This window comes from Hydra vulgaris, chromosome 01 (assembly GCF_038396675.1).
Source record: "Hydra vulgaris chromosome 01, alternate assembly HydraT2T_AEP".
Classification (NCBI taxonomy): Eukaryota; Metazoa; Cnidaria; class Hydrozoa; order Anthoathecata; family Hydridae; genus Hydra; species Hydra vulgaris.
In genome coordinates, this window is record NC_088920.1 from 67,128,391 (window position 1) to 67,150,520 (window position 22,130).

Below are 22,130 nucleotides of genomic sequence, written 5' to 3' on the forward strand. Positions count from 1 at the left end.
AAGAATATAAAACAATTTTCTCTCTTCTTTTCTTATAAAAATGGGGGGGGGGGGGGGTTTAAAACAGTTGGTGTTTAAAAAGGTTGGGATGTTGAAAGGTTGGCTTGTTTAAAGCGCGATTATCCGGTGCGGTGTTGAAAGGTTGGCGTTGACAGGTGTCAAAATTGCATTAGCCGGTGTAGCGTTAGCCAGTGTAGCAGGGTGTTAGTTGGTGTTCAAAGGTGGTTAGCAGGTGTTAGTTCGTATACTGCCTAATAATGGCTAGAAGTAAAGGTACTGCGCGTCATTTTGAGGAGTATGCAAGAGCTCGAGAGAAAAACCAAAAATACGTTCCTAACCACGCAGAGGACGTGGACTTTACTGTGTTTATAAAAAACAAATAACTAATAAAATCAATGTTTTTTTTAAAAAAATTTTAATGATATCATTTTTACACATGTTTTTTTATTAAAAAAGTATAAATATTATTTGAAAAACGTACAATTTACATATCTAATTTAATACGCTTGTTACAAAGTTTATTATCTTCAGTTAAACGTTTAGTTAAGTTTAAATAAAAAGACTCAACAGACGCACAGTGACCCAGATTAAGTTAAAAGCGGCAAAAATTACTAAACTATTATAAACATGTACATTAAGCTTATACTATGCATCAAAATGAAGTTTTTGGGGTCAAGGAATTCGAATTAGCAACTTAAATTTTTTTTTACATGCACTTATTACCCGTATAATGCACATGTACGCGTCAAAACACGCGTTAGAGGACTTTAAAATTTGTAAATAATATTTTTAGTAAAAAACTTAGCTTCCTTGACCCAAAATATAACATTATTTTATTATTACACTAACGCTCGAGCACGCGTTAAAGACTTGCACACGCGTTCAACGCGCGCGAATTTGCTAAATGCGCGCAGACGATTAACAAAGCGCGTTATGAGTTTTTAACGCAATCTATAATACAAAAATAAACAAGTCAGAACATTAAAATCTTTTTACAATTTAAATTACTAATAAGTTCACTACCTCTGGAGGCAAAGTTCTTCCTTGATAACTCCTGTGTTTTACAAATGAAATGCTGGATATTTTTTGATCCGATCTAATCAAAAGGTCGTGCATCTGATCTTTCATTGTGTTAATTCTTGATATTTTTGTCGTGTGATGTAACCTTACATATCGGATTTGCTTGTTTAGACTTTCCTAAGCTTCCTCAGAGTATTGGGCAATTGGCAAATCAAATTGCTTTGAAATGTAGCAACCATGTATCAGAATTTTGTGAACACTGGGTGGCATTATATACCAACCATATTTATTAACTATAATTTTAGCTGTATCAGTACAATAAACTTCAAATTGATTACTATCGATATGGTACCCAGAGGATATTGTAATAAGGACAATGTGCATTCTCTTTATAACTTCCATATCAACCCCTGTTACTTCAGAGAAAATCGCAGAGTTCTCAAATGCTCTTCTTGAAGTATTTCCATCATTGCTATTACCAAAGCCTACTTTGGGCTGGTCAACAATGAGACTCAACTTTTCTCTGAACTTTGATTTAATAAAGTTCTTCTTTAAATTTACAGTTAGCTTCTCTTTTTCAGTTCTGGCTTGAAACTTCTGGATTTCCATTTTATAACCTAAATGTAAAATTAAGGCTATCAAATTTTTGTTTGTAAATACTTTGACTTGAAGCTCCATCAAACCCAATTTTCACATACAAAATTCCATTCATCTCAACTTTACAACTTTCCTTTAAATCAATCATATCTATAATCCTAGTAACTGTATGATTTAGCATACTTTGTAATGAGCATTTTGCTGACATTTCATTAAATTGAATACCTTCAGGATAACATTTCAGCTTTTCTTCCCCAAGTTTATTAAGACTAGGATATATTTTTACATTGTGAGAAAGAGCTGAATTTCTCAACATTTGGTATTGTGAATCACTTAAGTCAGTTTGCGTTTTCAGGGCAAGAGCCTCCTCTAGTTTCATAGTTGTTGGAGTCAAGGAATCAATACTTCTTCTCATCTGGGCTACATCAACACATTTAGAAGTTCTCTTCAAAATATAAGCTGAATCGTTTTCTTCTGCTGATTTAGCACTCTTTGATGCAGCAAGAGATAGAGCTACATGGTGTTCATTAGCTAAATCTGCAATCTTTGCTCTTTTACTTCTTTCACAAAGATCTCCCCATTCCTTAATTGGTCTTCCAGATCTAGGATGAAAAGACACACTATAATTAATGAGATTTTTTCCGAGCCAATTATTTTCGTACTTTAAAAACTTTTCATAGTTTCTACAATATTTTTTAAGCTTATTTTTCACTTTCGAAATAAAAATCTGTACAAATCTATTTAGTTCACCAAGTTTGTCTTTAGAAATTATTTCGGATTTTTTGATAAATTCAACAAGTATTTCAGGAAGTGCTTCGTTATTTGTTTCAGATTCGCGAATTTTTAAAAATAAATCCAACCTTTTCATTTCACTTTTGAAGCTTAATTTTTTTTTTCCAAATAATATTATGATTAGATTTCTTTTATTTTCAAAATAGAAGGTAAATACTAGATTGTATATTATTACACAAGCGTCCGAAAATTATTTTTAAATTGGAAAGGGAGGGGCGGTGTTGCATTTGACAAAACTATGCATGAATCAATTTAAAATATCTCCTTAAGGAGCAGGAGGTTGCAGCAAATATTGCAGAGTTAACTTGGCTATAGATTAGTGGTTTTATTTCACTAAAAATGAACGTGGAACAACGTAGAACTTTTTTTTGGCTGGCACTTATGTTTAAACTTGTGTACTAAAATTTTAATTTTTGAAAGAAAAATTTAAAAAAACTTACTTTTTAAATCTAAAAAAAAAAAGTAAATAAATTTTAAATATCTAAGCACTCATTACTTTAACAAAAATAATGATAAAGTTTTTTATGGAGGTGGAAAATAAGGTTGCTTACAAGATAACCATACCTTAGATTTTCATAATTTTATGGTGATAAATTTAACTTTTTACGCATATATCCCTTTATAATTACACAATAATAATATCTTTAAAATTATTTAAAGTTGATTTTAGACCAAAAAGTAGTTTACTTTAACATTTTAAGTCTAAAAATTATAAAACTTCCACTTTTTTTTTCGGACTTTTTGCCATTTTTAGGTTAATCTGGGTCACTGTGAGACGGGTGAATTTTAATATTGTATAAAAAAGTTTAAAAAAATGATTGTTGGGCTATAATGTAAACGCTTTTGCGTGTTTGTGCTCTCGACAGAGCCACATAAAACAAATGCCACGTAAACCGTGGTCTATTTAAATGAATAACAACTTTTGAAAGAGTGAGACCTTGCACTTTGTGAATACGCTACCACAAGAGGCATTCCTTTGCATTCGGCCATAACGTTTCTTTTAGAGTCATTTAACATTTCCGTTTGGATCGTGATTACAATTGGTTGTTCGTTTACCGTCATGACGACTCGCTCTTGGTTCACTGACTTTACAACGCCTTGCGTGCCATTAACAACGCCTAGCTCGGGTATATTTCGAACACAAATAACGGGTACTCCTTTTTTTAACGTAACACTTTGCGGCGTTTTAAATGCCCATTTTTCATCGAGTTTGAAATTCTTAAATGTTTTTATTTCGCTTTTAAACGCAAAATCAGGAAAATTTTTTTTTTTTAAACATTCCTCGTTCTGCGCAATCCGATCTTTGTTATACATGAACAACCTGGTGATATTAGGATCCAAATGCTTATCGGCTGGCTCCAATCTTTTTCTTAAAAAAGCAAAATTTATTGGTAGCGATTCTTTTGCACCAGGAATTTATCAATTCTCAGATGTTGAATTTCAAAATAAGTCATCGTATGTTTGGCGACAGTGGGAATGATTGCCCAATACGACCAAATAAAAAAAAGTTAGATTTTTTGTGATGGAAGCGACTTTAATCGTGGCATACTGGTAAATCCTTCTCAAGTGACATTATTGAATATTTCGCTTGTTGGACAGTTTTTCATCCGTGCGTATTTTCCTAACGTGACTAGAGTTAACAAGAAGGGGGAAACACTGTTTGTTGTGCGAGGTTAGATAAAAAGATCGTTCTCATTGATGAAAAGATCGATAACAATGAGGAACCGCAAACAAAAAAAAGAAGACAAAAAATAGTTTCAGATGAGGAAGACAATTAATAAAATGTATTTTATATTTTTTTGGAAAAAAGATTTTTTAAAAATTATTTGTTATTTTCTTTTTTTATTATATATTTGAAAGCAAAGAAATGCAAAAAACATTTTTTAAAAAATAACATTATTTTTTTTAAAAAACCTTTTAAAAACAACCAAATTTTATTTGTTTCCTTTTTAACAATAAAAATATTTTTAATGTTTTTTGAAAAAAACCCATGAAAACAGCATGTTTTATTTGTTTATCTTTGTTATTGTATTCATATTGCTATTGCTTAGTTTTATTTTTTTTAAATGTTTTATTTTTTGTTATTGCAAATTTTTTTCTGTTTTTTCACAAAAAATAAAAATTTTTTTTTTAGAAAAAAATGTATTTTGCATTAAGAAGCTTTTTAATGGCCCATTCGAGCGAGTTGTGTGCTGGATTTGGAAACTGTTTATACGAGCCTTGTTCTTTTTTAGAGTATTTTATTTTGATTGGCGATTTGCAATGCATTTATGACATCGCTGCAGAATATTTTCGACAAACAAAACATGAGAAGTTGGGATATCGTAATTTTTTGTACACAGATTATTCGTCAACATTGCAAATGTTAAAAAAGATAACATATTCTGATTTTGATGCTGAAATTTACGAAGTTATTTTTTATATATATTTTTTGAAAAATATGAAAATAAGAAAAAGCGAAGTGAACAACTCGGTTACGGTGGAGTCTAAGTTAAAGGTATTTTTAGAGCGTATTTAATTTGTTTATGAGCTGAGGAAAAGAAAAGTAAATATTACATTTCGTCTTCAACGAAACATTCAAAGTGATGACAACTACTATTACGAAATGTCGCTTTACCAATACATATCAAGTATATTAGCTAATGATCGTGATCGCGTTCAAAGATCGAGATTAAAGGGATGTGAAAAAATAGATTGTCTTATCGATTTAATATTGGACCCTGGTACTAGTTACCAAAGTAGGGACGGTTGCGCGTATGGTGTTAATGTTTTTGCAAGTTGCTACGGTAATCCGCCGTTGGTTATAAGTTTTTTGAGAGGCGGCTATCTTGCATTCAAATGGCAGTGCGTTTTAAAATACACTTTTTCTTTTTGTTGTGAAACCAACGGTAGGTCAGATATTATAAGAAAGGATTTGTTTATGCAGAGTGAGGATTTTTTTAAAATTCAAGAGGAAATGAAAAGTGCGGACGGCAACAAATGGTCTACATTTATAGATTACTTGAAAAAAAATTCGAAGGATTTTTTAGGTTTTAATTTGAAATTAGACGAAAATTTATCGACTTTTAACGAAGCTTGTTCTTGTGCTCTTGAAATTTGGGATAAAAAAACATATGATGATAATTACGGAATTACAGACATGTGACTTTAGAGAAAAAACGTTTTTTCTTTTCTATGTATGAAATGTTTTTTTTAAAAATATACTTTTTTAAATATTTGAAAAAATATTTGAAAAAAGTCTTTTTTATTAAATATATAAAAAAATTTAATCTTCCCAACTCATCTTGCTAACATTTAAATTTTGGAACAATACTTTTAATTTGACTACCACTGGATTTATAAGTCCTAATGGATCATAAATACTTGCAACAAATTTAAGAACTTCTTTTTTCTTCGAAATATCAACTGCGATCTTCATTAGATCATTAAAGTAAAAAATCAGAATATCCTTTTGCTTGTCCCAGGAAACACCAAGGACTTTGGTTTTAGGTTTAGGTGTAAAGTCACTTTCACAAAAGACATCTTCTAATACCTTAGAGTTTGATTCGAATTTTCGAAGGTTGAAAACACCTTTCTTTAATATCAATTTACACCACCTATAAAGGTTTATGCTATTATTAACTTCATCAGTGAAGAGTTCAAACCATCCACATGAAGGCTTTGTAAAAGTTTAAGAATATAAGTGGGGTAACTGTTTAAATACATTTCCACATGTAATTTTATAGTAGCATTAAGCAAAAAAGGTGAAGAAGTAACACCAACTAAAACTCTACAAAGACAAAATGTTGCAAGCTTTGCATCAGGTAACATATTAAAATAAAGATTTTCAATGCCATCAAACCATAAAAATCGTACATAATCGCGACACATTTCACTAAGTCCAATTTGAAGAAACGCCTTCTCAATATCAGCCAGAAAGGCAAAATTTTTTGAACGGAAACGTAATAGACTTCCAAATAATGATGTTGTCAAACTTGGGCCTGCATGAAGACAATCATTTAGTGAAAGTCCAAACGATTTCAAACTTGCATCAAACACCATAAGAACTTTAGTTGTAACTTTTTTATCACGCCTTACTGGTCTATGAGGTAAATAGTGTACATCACCTATGTCCAAATCATGATTTAAAACTTTTCCAATGATGCCATGGGATAGCTGATCTTTAATAATGTTGTTATAGGAGTTAAACAAATCCTCATCTTTTGAAAATTTTTTAGAAAGAGACTGTAAACGGTTAGCACATAAAGAATAGTTGTCAGGCAGTGTTGGATGATTTTCATGAAATGGTTATTGAACTACATAACGACCAGAGGTTTCATCAAAAAATGTACTATTTTATAACGACCAGAGGTTTCATCATACTACATAATGACCAGAGGTTTCATCAAAAAATGTACTATTATATAACGACCAGAGGTTTCATCAAAAAATGTACTGAAATTCCTGCAAAATAAGATTATTCTCTTTGCAACTATCACTACAGCACCATAAATCATTTAATGCATCCTTTAAAGTTACATTTTCTTCAACAAATTCAGCTTGAACCTTTAAAACATGAGTGATATTTACATTTCAACTATTATCTCCTTCATCACACACAAATCCTCAAAGAACATATCCTCCAAGTTTAAATTTCAATGCGACTGGACCTGACTTACTGCGAACTGCAGTGTTATCAAAAAAATTCCGCTCCAACAAGAATATCAATGTCTAGAGGACAATCTCCTGTAACACTATCAGCTAATTTAAAACCCTTCAAATGTAATTGTAATTGCTTACTGCAAAATCGACTTTCTGACCATTGATAGGGGCACAAATATCTTTCACAAATCAAGATATGAAAATGGAAAAATCATTAAAACATTTAACACTAAAATGAACCCTTTCCAGTAATTCCTTTTCACTTTTGTTCCCAAAACTGTTTATAATTATTTCTTTAACATTTATTGTTTGTAAATTGAGCTTTGTACGTAATGCTGGTGAAATGTAATTTACTTGTGAACAACTATCAAAGAGTATACGGGTAGGATAAGAAAGTTTGTCATTTGACATTGCTGTAACTTAAGCTATTTGTAGCAACACTGAATGTGCACACTTTGTTAATGTAGCAGCTACTAATGATGATTTTCCTCCTTCCTGACTGTCATTTTTTTGTGGAAGAGATTTCTCATTACACTTTGATGCATGATGAAAATTTGAACAGTTAAAGCATTTCGTTATTGTTGCACAATTTTTGGCAAGATGTCCAAGCTTTGAACATTTAAAACATTTACGATTTCTTTTTAAAATTTGTTTTCGAGCAATCAAATTGGTCACTGTTTTACAATTCTGAGATTTGTGATCTTTTTCACAAAAGATACATGATAAATTGTTATTCAAGTTGTTCATTGGTTTTTTATGGGTACCTTAGGTTTCACTTGAGTACAATGTTTCAGCCGTAAATAGGTTTTCTTCTCTGTTAAAGTTACTTTTTTCACGCGCTTGAATCTCTGTTTTTAAGACATTTAATACAGTTTTAATGTTTCTGCAGTCAACATCATTAAACTTTCTTGAAATAATCAAGTTAAGTTCTTCCGGAATCTTCTGCATCAAAATAGGAATGAGAAGAAGTCTATACTGCAGAGAGTCAATGTTTAAATTTTCAAAGATCTTGATTTGAATTTCGAGGTTGTCATGGATTTGACGAAGAGAAGAAATATTCCTTAAGTTGCTAACTTTTTCTAAGGATGACATAAGGATAAACAATGCTCGCATATGAGATGATATAAGTAGCTGCCTATTATCAAAACGCTCTTTCAATAAACTAATAGCAACTTTATAGTTGTCATGTGTAAGGGCAAGTCCAGTGATAGTTGAAAGAGCCTGCCCCTCTAACAAGTTACGAAGATATGTTAACTTCTGTATTGAACTTAAGTCCTATTGCTGTCAACGGCACATTGAAAATTTTCATAAAATGTTTGCCAGTTTTCAGGCTTGCCATCAAAGGAGTGTAATTTTAAAGGTGGAAGCTTTACCATGGAATTACTTTTGTTAGAATTACGGATGACATCATCTGGTTTAGTGTTAAGCTGTTTATTTATAAATTTATTAATTTTTGTACGATAAAATATGACAAAATCTTTGTCTAAATTTTCTTTTTCTTGTAGTTCAGTTTCATTTTCAAATAAATATGTGATTTCTTCATTTAAATGTTGTACTTTGGTAAACTTTTCAATAAGAGTGTCACGTAAACTAGTCAGGATATCAATGGTGTTATCATCTGAATTGAAGTCCTCAATGCCTTCAAAAACCTTATCAATAAGACGCTTCACAGGATTAATATTGGTTGTACGAACTCTACGTTTGCATACTAAACTTGTTGACATTCTTAGAAACAAAGATGATAATAAAAAACAATAAATCGACACACGATCTGTTCAGAATCAAGATAAATATCACTCTATTGTTGCGGTCAAATATTAGATATTATAAGTCAAACTATCTTCCAAAAATGATGCCAATGGTAAAGGTTGGATTTCTTAAAAAAAAAATTTAATTCTTTGAACGCAAAGAAATTGCTAAGAACACAAACTTATTACTTAAATAAACCTTGTTAATGCAGGGACTTCAGTTTTGTAATACAGTTATTCGTAAATTAATCCAACTCCAAATAAAGAAATCACTTAACTAATCCTTTTAAATCCCTACATCAAACGATTTGTCGAATTTTGAGCTTACAACCAAATGTCTGTCTAGCTCTTTCCGTGGGCTCCAAATACTGTATTGTTATTATCAATACAATGTTAATGTACATATAGTGATGGCAGAGATAATAAAAGGAGGTTCAAAAACAATAAAAATAATACTTTTCTTCCCTAAGACCAATATTGTTCTTTCACACACAATCACGCGAACACAGTTCCGTGTCACGTTACACACAAAAAAATATAAGAGAAGAAGCGTAGCGGCTAAAACATACTCAGGACACAACATAATTGTTTCCTTGCGGTGATAGAATAGGTTTTCGTAAGTATTAAAAAAAAATTGAAAATACATATCAAATTATCCATGATCTCTAAATCGAAATTACCAATTTAAGTCGTTCCAGATTTGTTACCATATTCACAGGTTACTTCAAAAGACAACTCTAAAAAAACATAAGAGTTACTCAATAACATGGATCAATGGAGGGGGAAAAGTCGTAGAAGCGGTAATTGAAAAAGAAAACAAGAAAAAGAAAAAAAACACCCATAAAAATGAAATAATAAAAGAATAGTTTATGAAGAAAAACTATTGTTGTCAATGTAAATGGAAGGTGTTTCGTATTTGTCTACATAACTAGAACAGCAATAGGACTTAAATCTTGTTTTTAAGTTGAAACCAAAGTCCTTCGACTATTTATCTTAGCCATATATAGTCTTTTTCACTTAATTCTTTGTTTTAAATGCAATTTTATTTTTTTAAATGAAAAAAATAAAATATGAGTTTAACTTTTTAAATCATATGCAGAGTACAATCAATTGTCAGCGCATACTTTACATACAATAGACTGATTGTTTCAAATTATATTGTCTTATGCTTTGGTTACTTTCTTTCATAATATACTTTGGTTACTTCCTTTTATAATAATACATTGTTGTAATTAGTTTGAAAACTCAAGAGACCAAAGTTCAATTACCAAAATTTTAAGGTACAAATACTTGTACCAAGAACAACAGATAATTATTTTTACTGTAGATATGTATTTTTTAAACTCTATTACAAATTATTGGGCTAAGAAACAAATGCGGAACTGGCTATATTATTAACAAATTATACTGCTTGATAAAAATATATTATTATAAATATCTCTCATGTTTCCCCAGTGTTCCATATATCTATTTTACTCCTTTGCCTCAGAGTTTAAATATGAAACTCCATGACACAAAAGAGTCAGCATTTCTTTAATTTATTTATATCTTGTAAATTTTCTTTAATATTCTAGGAAAACTTATGCAAAAAGAACCCACAACTGTAATTTTTTGTTTTATAGCATCAGCAAAAAATTTTTAAAGCAAATATTTTAGTTAACAGTCTATAGGTCAAGATTTTGGCAAAATCTAAGCATTGATTAGCAAAACTTAAGCATTGATTTATGCAAAGAGGTATACGCATTGATTTTAGTCAAAAAGTATGAGCATTGATTTTAGTCAAAAAGCATGAGCATTGATTTTAGTTAAGAGATATATGCATTGATTTTAGTTAAGAGATATATGCATTGATTTTAGTTATGTTTATATACGCACTGTGCACTCCTGAGACCGCCAGGGTAAATTTTGGTTTACTTTAAATTTTTTGTTTATTTACTATTAATGGGTTAAACAAAGTATTTTAAAATAGTTTTTAAAATCTAAACTAACTTTTAATTATAGAAATTTTAGATTTAATTAATTGAAATGTCTAAAATAAATTGCGTCATTATATGATTGCATCATCTATTCTATTTGGTACAAAATGTTGCAATACCGATGAAAATTATTAAAACGGTTAAAAGCGATCATATAACACTTATATTTTTTTGTCAAAAAATGGCTGACGAAAAATGTCTAATTTGTGCATGTTGCTTTATTTCCTTTGGAAAAGGATCACATAAACTTATTAAAGTAACTCCCTCATTACAACTTCACATTCAAAATTTGATTTGGAGAGAATATGATGTAGAAAAAGAGTGTTGTCCGAAAAACATTTGTAATTCTTGCAAAACAAATTTATATGCATTGAACAGGGGTGAAACATCAAAATTAAATGATTGGATTGAGAAAATATCTCAAATAAACAGACAAAAACTCAGAAGATCATCTGATATTAGTGAAATATCTGAACAGATCACAACAAATAATCAAGATATCGTTGATAAAATTGTTAAAAAGATATGTCCTTCTTGCTTTTCTACAATAGGTATGATTTCCTTAAGTAAATTAAAAATATTATATAACTTATATATTTTAGCTAATAAACTATTTCTTCAATTATTAAAAAAAATAATTTAAATTTAGCATAGAGTCTATGCTAGTCAATACATAGTCTATGATAGACTTATTAAATATTAGTGTATTATTTTTATATGTTTTACAAATATAATAATATCAGAGTTTTTCCTACTTTAAATTTCTATTTAGGTAAAGGAATTCCTCCCTTTTGCTGTAAAAGTGAAGCTGTAAAAAACCTAATTATGTTGGCTGAAGGTCTTGGAAATGTATCCAGTGAGCAAGTTGCTTCTGGGATTCTCAAAATAAAAATGAAAAGAGACAATATTAAATCTGGAGACAAGTTTCCTTTAAAAACCTTTGGAAACAATCTTCTTCTTGTTGTTGGCACACCTGATAATAAATGCAGCAGAGCATCCGTTAAAAAGTTATCTCTACAAACTATAATGGAAATCTCTAATACTTTAAACCTGAGTAAAAGAAAGACTAACCTACTTTGTAAACATATGCGACAAAATTTAGGGAAGAAAATGTTAGAACCAAATATAGCAACTCAGATAGAGGAGCTGCATAATATATTTTCAGATTTTTATGATGTCAAAACTGAATCATTCATTTCAGGGGATGAAGAGATAAGTCGGAGTTTGGTATTTGTAAAAGACACTTCTGATTTAATTCTTCATATGATTAATGAAAGAAGTTTGAATCCTTATAGCACTATTGCTAGCATTTCCATTGATGGTGGACAGGGTTTTCTAAAATGCGTTATAAATGTTTTTGACCCACTATGTAAACATACAACTTCAGAAAGTCTTGATGATTGTGGTGTAAAAAGATCATTGGTTTTGGCTTTAGTTGAAGATGTTTCAGAGCATAATGGTAATCTTAGCAAACTATTGAAACCACTAGCTCTGAGTGATGTAAAATATTCAATAGCATTTGATCTAAAATGTGGTAACTCTTTATTTGGTTTAGGCAGTCACAGCAGCAAGTATGCATGTCTCTGGTGTGAAGGGGAAAGTACTCTTGAGAGCGGAAAAAAAAGAACTTTAGGTTTAATTGATATCAACTACAATAAGTTCATTGAAGATGGATGCAAAAAGAATCACATGATGGAATTTAAAAACTGTATTTCTCCTAGGGTTGTGTATCTTGATGAACCTCTAGAAACTTTAGTAGAACATCTCATTCCTCCACCAGAGTTACACATTCTAATTGGTATTACTTCTATGTTTGTAAAAATATTAATTACATTGTTGCCTGATTTTGATTCGTGGATTAAGTCGAATTATAAAATCTCTAGAGGTTACCATGGAACTGGTTTGGATGGTAATAATTCACAGAGACTTTTAGATAAATTAGATAATTTAGAAGTTAACCTTCTAAGTGCAGCCTCTATATTACCAAATATGATATTTCTCCAACCTGTAGTTAGCTGTCTTAGAAAGTTTTCAATTATTAAAACAAAAGGTTTTAGCATGTTTATTGAAGAATCTATTGCTGAATCAGTTTTAGATTTTAAAAAAGCTTTTGAAAATCTGCAGCTTCATCTTCTGGAAAAGTTTAACTACCAATTAAATATTAGCTGGAAAGTTCATATTTTAGTATGTCATCTTCTTCCTTTTCTTCAGCATAGTCAGTTTGGGCTTGGTGTATATGCTGAGCAGGCAGGAGAAAGTGCTCACCACTATCACTATCAAGTATAGAAGCGATACAAGCGTCGTTTGGAACACAATGATTATGCAAAACAGCTTAAGAAAAGTGTGATTGAGTTTGGTATAAACAGTTTCAAGTAGTCCTTTTCTCTCATTTTTTAAAATTGTGAACATTGAAATGATTGAATTATTTTATAAGGAATTTTAATATTTCATGTTAAACTGCTACATTTATTGCCTCGATGTTATATTGTTAATCTAGAATTTATCTTAATTATATCATAAAAGATCTCATTTTTTCATTTTAAAGTTGTATTTTTTGTAACAAAAAATGTTTTAGAAGTGTAATACTCCTATAAATTTTGAAAAAAATCACCGCCCTCCTCATGTTACCCCCTCCCCCTCCATATGTAATTTTAGGTAAAAACTATTTTTGCAAAAAAAATGTTTAAAAGTTATTTTAGATTTTAAAAATTATTTTAATATACTTACCTAAACCCAATATTAATGATTAATCAAAAAAAATTAGAGTAAACCAAAATTTACCCTGGCGGTCTCAGGAGAGCACAATGTACGCTTTATTTTTAGTTTAGATGTATACGGATTAAATTAAGTGAGGAGGTATGCGCATTGAATTTAGATCAAAAACAACCAATGCATTTATTATTAAAACACAAGTGATTTTTGTATCGATTTTAGTCAAAAGGATGATTTGATGAAAAGTTTTATATTATTAAAAAATTTTTAAAATATTTATAGCTACTTTAATATAGTAAACTAATATAATATTTAATAGTTAATTATTAAATATTGTTTAATAATATTATTATAAATATTAGTTAATTATTACATATCATTTTAATACTAATCGTCTATTGACAAGTAAAACTTATTAAGTGACACTGCAGCTAATTTGAGATAATCAAGTTTTAGTTAGTTTTACCTGCAGTAAGAACTTGCAAAACAGCAATTAATGATATCTCTAGATAAAATACTACTATTTCGGATTGATTTACGCACTTAGTGACTTTTTCTTGCAATGTGTTGTTAATATTTGGGCATCACAGTGTATAAAAGTCAATTTCCCATAAAACTGTACTTAATGAGTTTTACTTGTCAACCGATGTTGCATGTAATTTTTAGTTTGAATTTTTTTTTTCAGGGTGAAATTTATTTTTATGTGCTATTGGTATTTTTTATCACTGGATTTAAATGCAATCTACTATTTGAGGTTGATAGCATTTACGGGAATGATAACATTAGTTGCTTAAATGGTAAAAAATCATGCAAAAGCTTAAACTATGTGTTTACAAACATTAAAAATATGAGCCATTTAACTTTAAAGATTTTAAAAGGAGTACATAAAATTTCTACAGACATTCGGGTAAATGATTTAGTTTCCATGGAGATAGTATCCTTTGACAATTTTTTGCTCAAATGCGTTAATTCATCTGATTTAACATTTATTTCTTCAACGAACATTACAATACGAGGAGTTACAATAAAAAATTGCGGTTCAAAACATAATAAGATTGAATACAAAAAAAAAAGGAAATTTTTATCATTCTTTTATGAGCACTGCAATTTGTTTTACTAAATGCAAAGATGTTTTTATAGACAATGTCGTATTTCAAGAAAATGAAGATGTTGCACTTGATTTTTTTGATGTTGGCAGTTCTGTGCAAGTTTACCAATCATCTTTCGAATCAAATGTAAATTATATCACAAGAGAAAAAATTTCAGTGGGCGGTGGGGTGTTTGTAGAGTTTACCAATCATACGAGTTTAAGTTCTTTTATTAATACAGATACCAAGTACTTTATTAAAAAATGCAATTTTTCAAACAATTCTTGGTCAGTGGATTAAAACAAATTGATATGTCTACCAAAGTCCAACAAAAAATATATGCCAGAGGCGCTGGTCTTTCTATTGTATTAGCAGGACATGCAAAAGGAAACCTTTTGAACATTGTAAATTGTTTATTTATAAATAACACTGCTCTTTCGGGAGGAGGTATCTTTTTATTTTTAGCAAAGGCATCTGAAAACAACTCTATCTTTATCAATGGCTGTATATTTAAGACAAATAAAGCCTGTTTAGCCGGAGGCGGTATTCGTATTTACGAGGAATCCAAGCAAAAAAGAACGACTACAGAAAATAATATAATATTAGAAAACGTCTTCTTTAACAAAAACTCAGCTATATGGGGAGGAGGAGTCTCTATTAAAGGCACAAAACAAGGTTCGTACAAGTATGAAGATATGACAGCAAACGTCATTTTTTTTAGATGCATATTTGATGAAAATTTTGTTACTGTAGGTTTTGCAATAGGCCTTCATACACGAAATTTTAACAGAAGAGTATACGATAGAGGAGTATCATATAGGGTTGTTATAAAGAATTGTTTATTTAATAAGAATCAAATAAAATTAACAGAAGATGAAAAAGTTATTGGTCAAGGCTGTATTTACTTCAAAGAAGCGTTACTTGTTCTTACTGGCAACAATAGTTTTACATGTAATCAAGGAACAGCTGTTGTGTTGGAATCCTCATCACTAACTTTCGGCAACTCTAGTTCTTCTGTGTTTCAAAATAATACGGGAACAGAAGGAGGTGAAATTGCCTTGTATAAAACGTCATGGTTAGAACTAGAAAAATATTGTAGTTTATTGTTTGTTCGCAATTCAGCATTACAAAGAGGGGGCGCATTATATGTCAAGCATGGTGGTCCGCGTCGAGTTGCATTTCAAAATACCGAAATGCAAACTTCTCCTTGTTTTATACGCTACAAAGATATAGATAATTTTGAATGGCCTGTTAATATAACTTTTCGAGAAAATTATGCCCCGCCAAATTTTGGAAACTCCATAATGGCATCAGTGTATTAATATTGTCGTTCCGACGGCGAGAGTCACATTAACTCAACAGCTCTTGTTTAGCCTTTTATAAAATACGTAAGTTCAAGCACAGATCCAGAAATTATAACAAGTCCTGTAGAGTTAAATTTTGTTGCTTCACCTGCATATAATGTTTCTTTAAATTTATGTATACCAGGTTTTCGCGAAATTGAAAATGTGTTTGCATGAATGCTGAATTTGGAGATGTAGTTCGTTGTTTAGAAAATGGTACGGTGTATATTTTACGTGGCAGGTGGGGTTATGTAAATAATAAAACCAGTTTGCTTGAAACTAGAGTGTGTCCAAAATCCTACTGCAAATGCCATAGTGATATCGAAGAATATCTATGCCAGTTTGATGTAAAAGAGCAATATTCTCAAAATCGTCAAGGAAGGCTTTGTAGTCAATGTTCTGAAGGATATAGTGTGGCTATACTTAACGAAGATTGAAAAATTTGTACAACAAATGGGATGCAAATTGCTTTAGTATTTTTACTTATTTTAGGCTTGCTGCTATTTTATTTCATACTGCTAGTTTCATACTCTTGTATTTTGATATAGATTTTTCTGGATATTTTAATGTTTTCTTTTATTGGTACCAAACAATTGAATTGAATTGATTTAATTATTCCTGCAAATGTACGGCTTACCAGTGGTACACTGTTTTTAATTGGTTTTTCATCATTTACTGGAACAGGTGGAAACACAGGCTTTTGTTTGTATAGTGGACTAAATAACTTAACAAAACTTGCATTGAATTATGTACCTCCAGTTTTATTTATTTCTACTGCTGTTATATTGCATTTTGATTGCATATGGAAAGTATTTTGTCTCCGTAAGTTTAAAAAGTTATCAACAGAGGAATGCAGTGATAAGCAGAAAATCTCTCGCGGAAAAGCATTAGGCTTTGTTACTGTTGTAACATTTTTTCAGATTATTACAGTTTTGTTTAAACTTCTTGACCCTGTTGAAATTGATGGTGAGTTATATGTATACAACGCAGCATTTGCTAAATACTTTCGACCTCCGCATATATTTTGCGGCTTACTTGCGGTGTGTTTTTTAGTTTTAATCGTGTTATTCTTATTGTTTTTAATTTTCGATCCTAAGTTTATAAGAAGTCATAAATATGTAGGGAAAAAATATTGTCGATATATTGTCCCTGTTTTTGATGCGTTAAAATCCTGCTTTAACAAATCAAAGATAGTCGGTAAAGATACAAGCCAACAGGAAAGAGAAATAAAAATAAAGTCCAGGCATCAGCGAATGTTTGCCGCTTTTTACTCTGTCTGTAGAGTTACAATGATAATGATTTCTGTTATTATTGATAACGAAATTATTGAACATATTTTTCTCTCTTCAGCATCTATTATAGTTCTCACAATCTTTGCTACATATCAGCCTTATAGAGAACCTTGTTTTAACTATTGGGATATTTTAACTTTACTTTTTATGTGCATTGCTAGCTTGATTAGTTTGATTCTTTGTGTTCCATATGTTACAACCCAAGCTAACTTAAATAGCATTTTAGTGTTTTTGGAAGTCCTTATATGGTTCCCAATGGGAATTTTACTCTTAAGGTGGAAAACCCCTCAGAAATATGAAATTTTTGAAAAAAAATTTTATTTTCTTGTTTTGTGCAAAATTTATTAGAGGTTCACAATCTGAAAACCATTTTTGAAAATTCGCTATAGATCTTCATTAAAATAGATTTTATTGAACCCTAGTATTTTAAGCTTCCTTAACAACCGCGATAGCAACGGCACTATTTTTTACCTTAACTAAAAAATAGTCCAAAATCCAATTTTTTCATATGAAGAATATATCTTATCAAGTGAATTGTATTTTCCATTGTTCAAAACAACTTTAGTATAAAAACAGTTACTGGAAAGCTCATAAATATATCATAAATCTTCTACAATGACGAAGGCATGCAGAGTTAAACAAAGAAATAAAAATAATAAAAGGAAAAAAATTTTCAATGTAAAAAAAAAGTTCGTTGTAAATAATGTTGATATGGATGTAAATATGGAATCAAATATTGTGGATATGAACATAAATGTTACTACAAGTGTTGTAAATATAAATATATGTTACTACAAGTGATGTAAATATAAATATGGAGAAACCAGTTGATTTTAACTTTATTAATTCTAATGAAATATGTGCTTCTGCTAAAAAAATAAAAAAAATTTCGTCATCAAGACCAAAGTTATCTAGTTATATAGTTACTGGATACCGTTTTAAAGATTTAGAAATACTAAATTCTGTAATTTCTACCCTTATATGTCCAGTATGTATGTCATCTAAGTTGTTTCTCCCTGAAAATGAAAACAAGAGAAAAGGTCTAGCGTCTTGTCTTTATGTTAACTGCTGTGTATGTGATTATTCAAGAGAATTTTACACCTCAACATTGAATATACAAAAAAGTTTTGATGTTAATACCAGGGCTGTATATGCTATGAGATCATGTGGTCAAGGCTATTCTGGATTCTCAAGATTTGTCTCATTAATGGACATGCCTAAACCAATGACTGCTAATAATTATAATAAAATTGTTATAAAACTAACTAATGCAGTAAAATCTGTAGCTGAAGACACTATGATGGATGCTGCTCAAGAATTAAAAGACTTGAAGAGTAATCTTGTTTTAAATTCTACTCCCGACCATGTGCCCAATGTTGTTGATGTTGCAGTATCATGTGATGGCACTTGGCAGCGACGAGGCTATTCTTCAAACAATGGCGTTGTTTCTGTTATTTCGATGGAAACAGGCAAAGTAATAGATGTTGAAGCTATGAACAAGTTAAGTATACAATTTGTTTATTTTTTTTAGGTTTGCATATATGCATATATATTATATGCTTATATGCATATATATGTTTGTCTGTGTGTATATAAACGCCCACCTGATTTGATATATATGTATACACAATACATATATATATATACATACATACATACATACATACATATATATATATATATATATATATATATATATATATATATATATATATATATATATATATATATATATATATATATGTATTTATATATATTTATATATATATATATATATATATATATATATATATATATATATATATATATATATATATATATATATATATTATTACATACTATATTATATATATATATTACATATTATAAAAGATTGGTATTTTTTTAAATATTAAAATCTATTTGATGTTACATACTTCAGATTTTAATATGTTTTTCTCAAAATATAAGTATGTAAAGCATGTTTTCATAAAGAACATCTAAAGAAAGAAAACCCATTAGCCTATGAAAAATGGCATGATAAGCATAAATGTGCTTTTAATTACCAAGGACTACCCGGTGGAATGGAGCCAGAGGGAGCCCTCTCCTTATGATGCTGTAAAAAATGTTTGTCAAGGTGTTCTTATAAATAAACTTGAATGTGTTGGCCATGTGCAAAAAAGAGTTGGAACACGTTTACGTAATTTAAAAAAAAAAGAAAAAGGTCTTGGTGGTCGTGGAAAATTGACCGATACAACTATCGATCGTCTCCAAAATTATTATGGCATTGCAATTCGCCAAAACAAAAAAAATATAAATGCTATGAAATCTGCTGTAAGAGCTACACTTTATCATGTTGCTTCATCAAAAAATGAAAATTTACATTTTCCTCACTGTCCAGAAGGTTCAGATATTTGGTGTCGGTATAATCGTGACAAAGCAAACCATACCTCAACATATAGACCTGGTCCTGGCTTACCAATATCTATTGTTTGGAAACTTAAGCCAATTTATGATGAATTAAGTAGTGATATTCTTTTAAAAAAATGTCTGCATGGCCTTACCCAAAATAACAATGAGTCTTTTAACATGACAATATGGGAGCGTATACCAAAAGGCCATTATGTCTCACTTACACATCTTCAATTTGGCACTTTTGATGCAGTTGCCCATTTTAACATTGGTAGACAAGCTAGTGTTTTAGTTTTAGAAAAAATGAATTTGAGACCTGGAAAGTATTTGTTAGAAGGATGTAGAAAAATTAATCAAAATTATATGCTTAAATTATACTTAACCATATATAAAAACACAGAACGAGCAAAGAAACGCAGACGAGTAATTCGTGGTAAAAAGAAGAGTCGATATGACAAGTTTATTGAAAAAGAGCAAAACCCATATCAAACTGGTGCATTTTAAGATTTAACTTTTTTTATTATATATAGATTAATAAATAAATATTATTTACACTATTTTGAAATTTTTTATGTTAGCATTTTTAAAAGCTGTTTTTCTCAGATGAAGAGTTTTTAAGACGCCGGCCAGCATATCTAAATAACTAAAAGTGGTGTTAAGTTAAAATTTTAAGTATGAATTTGTTTGATTGTCTTCTGTGATTTAAACGTGACAGATTTTTTTAAAAATTGAAGCCAGTCTTCAAATAGGTCAACAAATTCATAAAATTTGGTCAAATTTTTTACATGTTCTTCGGTCTAATATAAAAGCCTATTAAAAATTATTATGAAAAATCTGCTTCGCTCATATCACAAAACTACCTTGTTAGAACAAGTATGCAAAAAAGATTTTGTTAAAATTGTGTACATCTTTAGATACGTTGGCCGGGGTCTTTCAATATTTTTGTGTTTTTAGCACCTGCTACAGCTACCATTTTACCCCCAAAAAAATTTTTTTGTTTTTTTCAGTTAATTTTGTTATTTACTTTATGCATATGAAGTTAAATTTATAAAATGTCGATATTTACTCAAAAAATATTTTTCAGGGGTTTTCCATCTTAAGGCTTGGTAGACCTATCTGTATATGGTTATTAATAAAATGCGGTTTAAAAGATTTCTTCAAAGATGGTATGTTTTGTTTTGATTATATATTTTTAAACATTTAATGCTTTCTTTTTTTTTTAATGTGTGTTTTTAACGTTTTCTTGATATATCAAATAATGCGGTTATAGTTTAATATCATTTAGTTGTTTTTATAAAACAATTGCACAAAATTGAAAAATCAAAAACAAGTTCAAAAAATCCTTTCAACAATAAGTAAAATATTAAAGTATTTTAATATTCTTAAGTGGTGAAGTTTCAGTTGGTTAATAAACAATATATGCGCCTCTTCTCCGGGGTGCGCGTATATTAACTTTCTGCAATTTTTCTTATCCAACCCATGCTTATTAAGACCCCCTGCCCCCAGCCCCGTTTATTAATTTTTACTTGTTATTAACAAAGAAAAAAACATTCTATGATAAAAAATAAAAATTCTCAGTATTATCAGACTTTAAAAATCGATTGACCTTTAAAAAATCTCGTAAATTTCGATTAGCAAAATTTAGGTTTTCGTTTATTTCTCACTATAGTATAAAACCTATACAGGCATATTAAATTCGATTAAAATTATAATGAAGCAGCTGTTAAAAAATGCGCATTTGACCATAAAAAACACTAGAATTAAATTGTTTTTTTGTGTTCTTTAAAAAAAATTACCACCCACTCTTTTATTACGACTCTCCTCCCCCTCCCGAACCACCCTCACATCCTGCCCTTTTATTTATTTTACATTATATAGTAAATATATAAAGCATGTTTAATAATTTCATATTACGAATTATACGAATCTATTAAAATAAATGAAGACCTCAGTGGAAAAACCGGCGTTGTCACATTTAAAAAGTATTAAGAAAGTATTTGTTGATCATTAATAAATGTCTTTATTTAAAGAAAAGAAAAAAAAATATTTGTATAAAAAATTACAAAATGTTTTGTTTTTGAATAAATTTTAAATAAAATAATTATAATATAAATTTTTTTAAATTGCTTAGTTTCATTTGCTTTAAATAAAGACTTTTATTAATGATCAATAAATACTTTCTCAATACTTTTTAAATGTGACAACGCCGGTTTTTCCACTGAGGTCTTCAAATGTAGTCATGTTAAAAGTATCTTTAATAACAAATACATTTTACTTACCAAAAAGTTATTTTTTATATTTTTTGACGTTAATCTATAAAATTTGAACGAATTTAAAAAAACCTATTACAATTATAACAAAGTTTAAGGTTTTTGAACACCCGAGTTAACCAAATAAAAGTCGTCTTCAAAGTTCAGGGTTTACTAACACCCGTCTTAACCGATAAAATTGGCATGCAAAGATCAACATTTTTTTACCCGTGTTATTTAAATAAAATTGGTCAGCAAAGTTAAAAGTTATTAGTGATCAA

At 29.6% G+C, this 22,130-nt stretch overlaps 1 protein-coding gene across 1 annotated transcript; it reads left to right on the top strand.

The window, feature by feature from the left end:
- Window positions 1-14,183: 14,183 nt before the first annotated feature.
- LOC136075546 (uncharacterized) lies at window positions 14,184-16,011 on the top strand. The gene has a single exon (XM_065788995.1). It carries the CDS (start codon window positions 14,838-14,840, stop codon window positions 15,894-15,896), a length of 1,059 nt encoding a protein of 352 aa, XP_065645067.1. The 5' UTR covers window positions 14,184-14,837; the 3' UTR covers window positions 15,897-16,011.
- The last annotated feature ends 6,119 nt before the right edge of the window (window positions 16,012-22,130 follow it).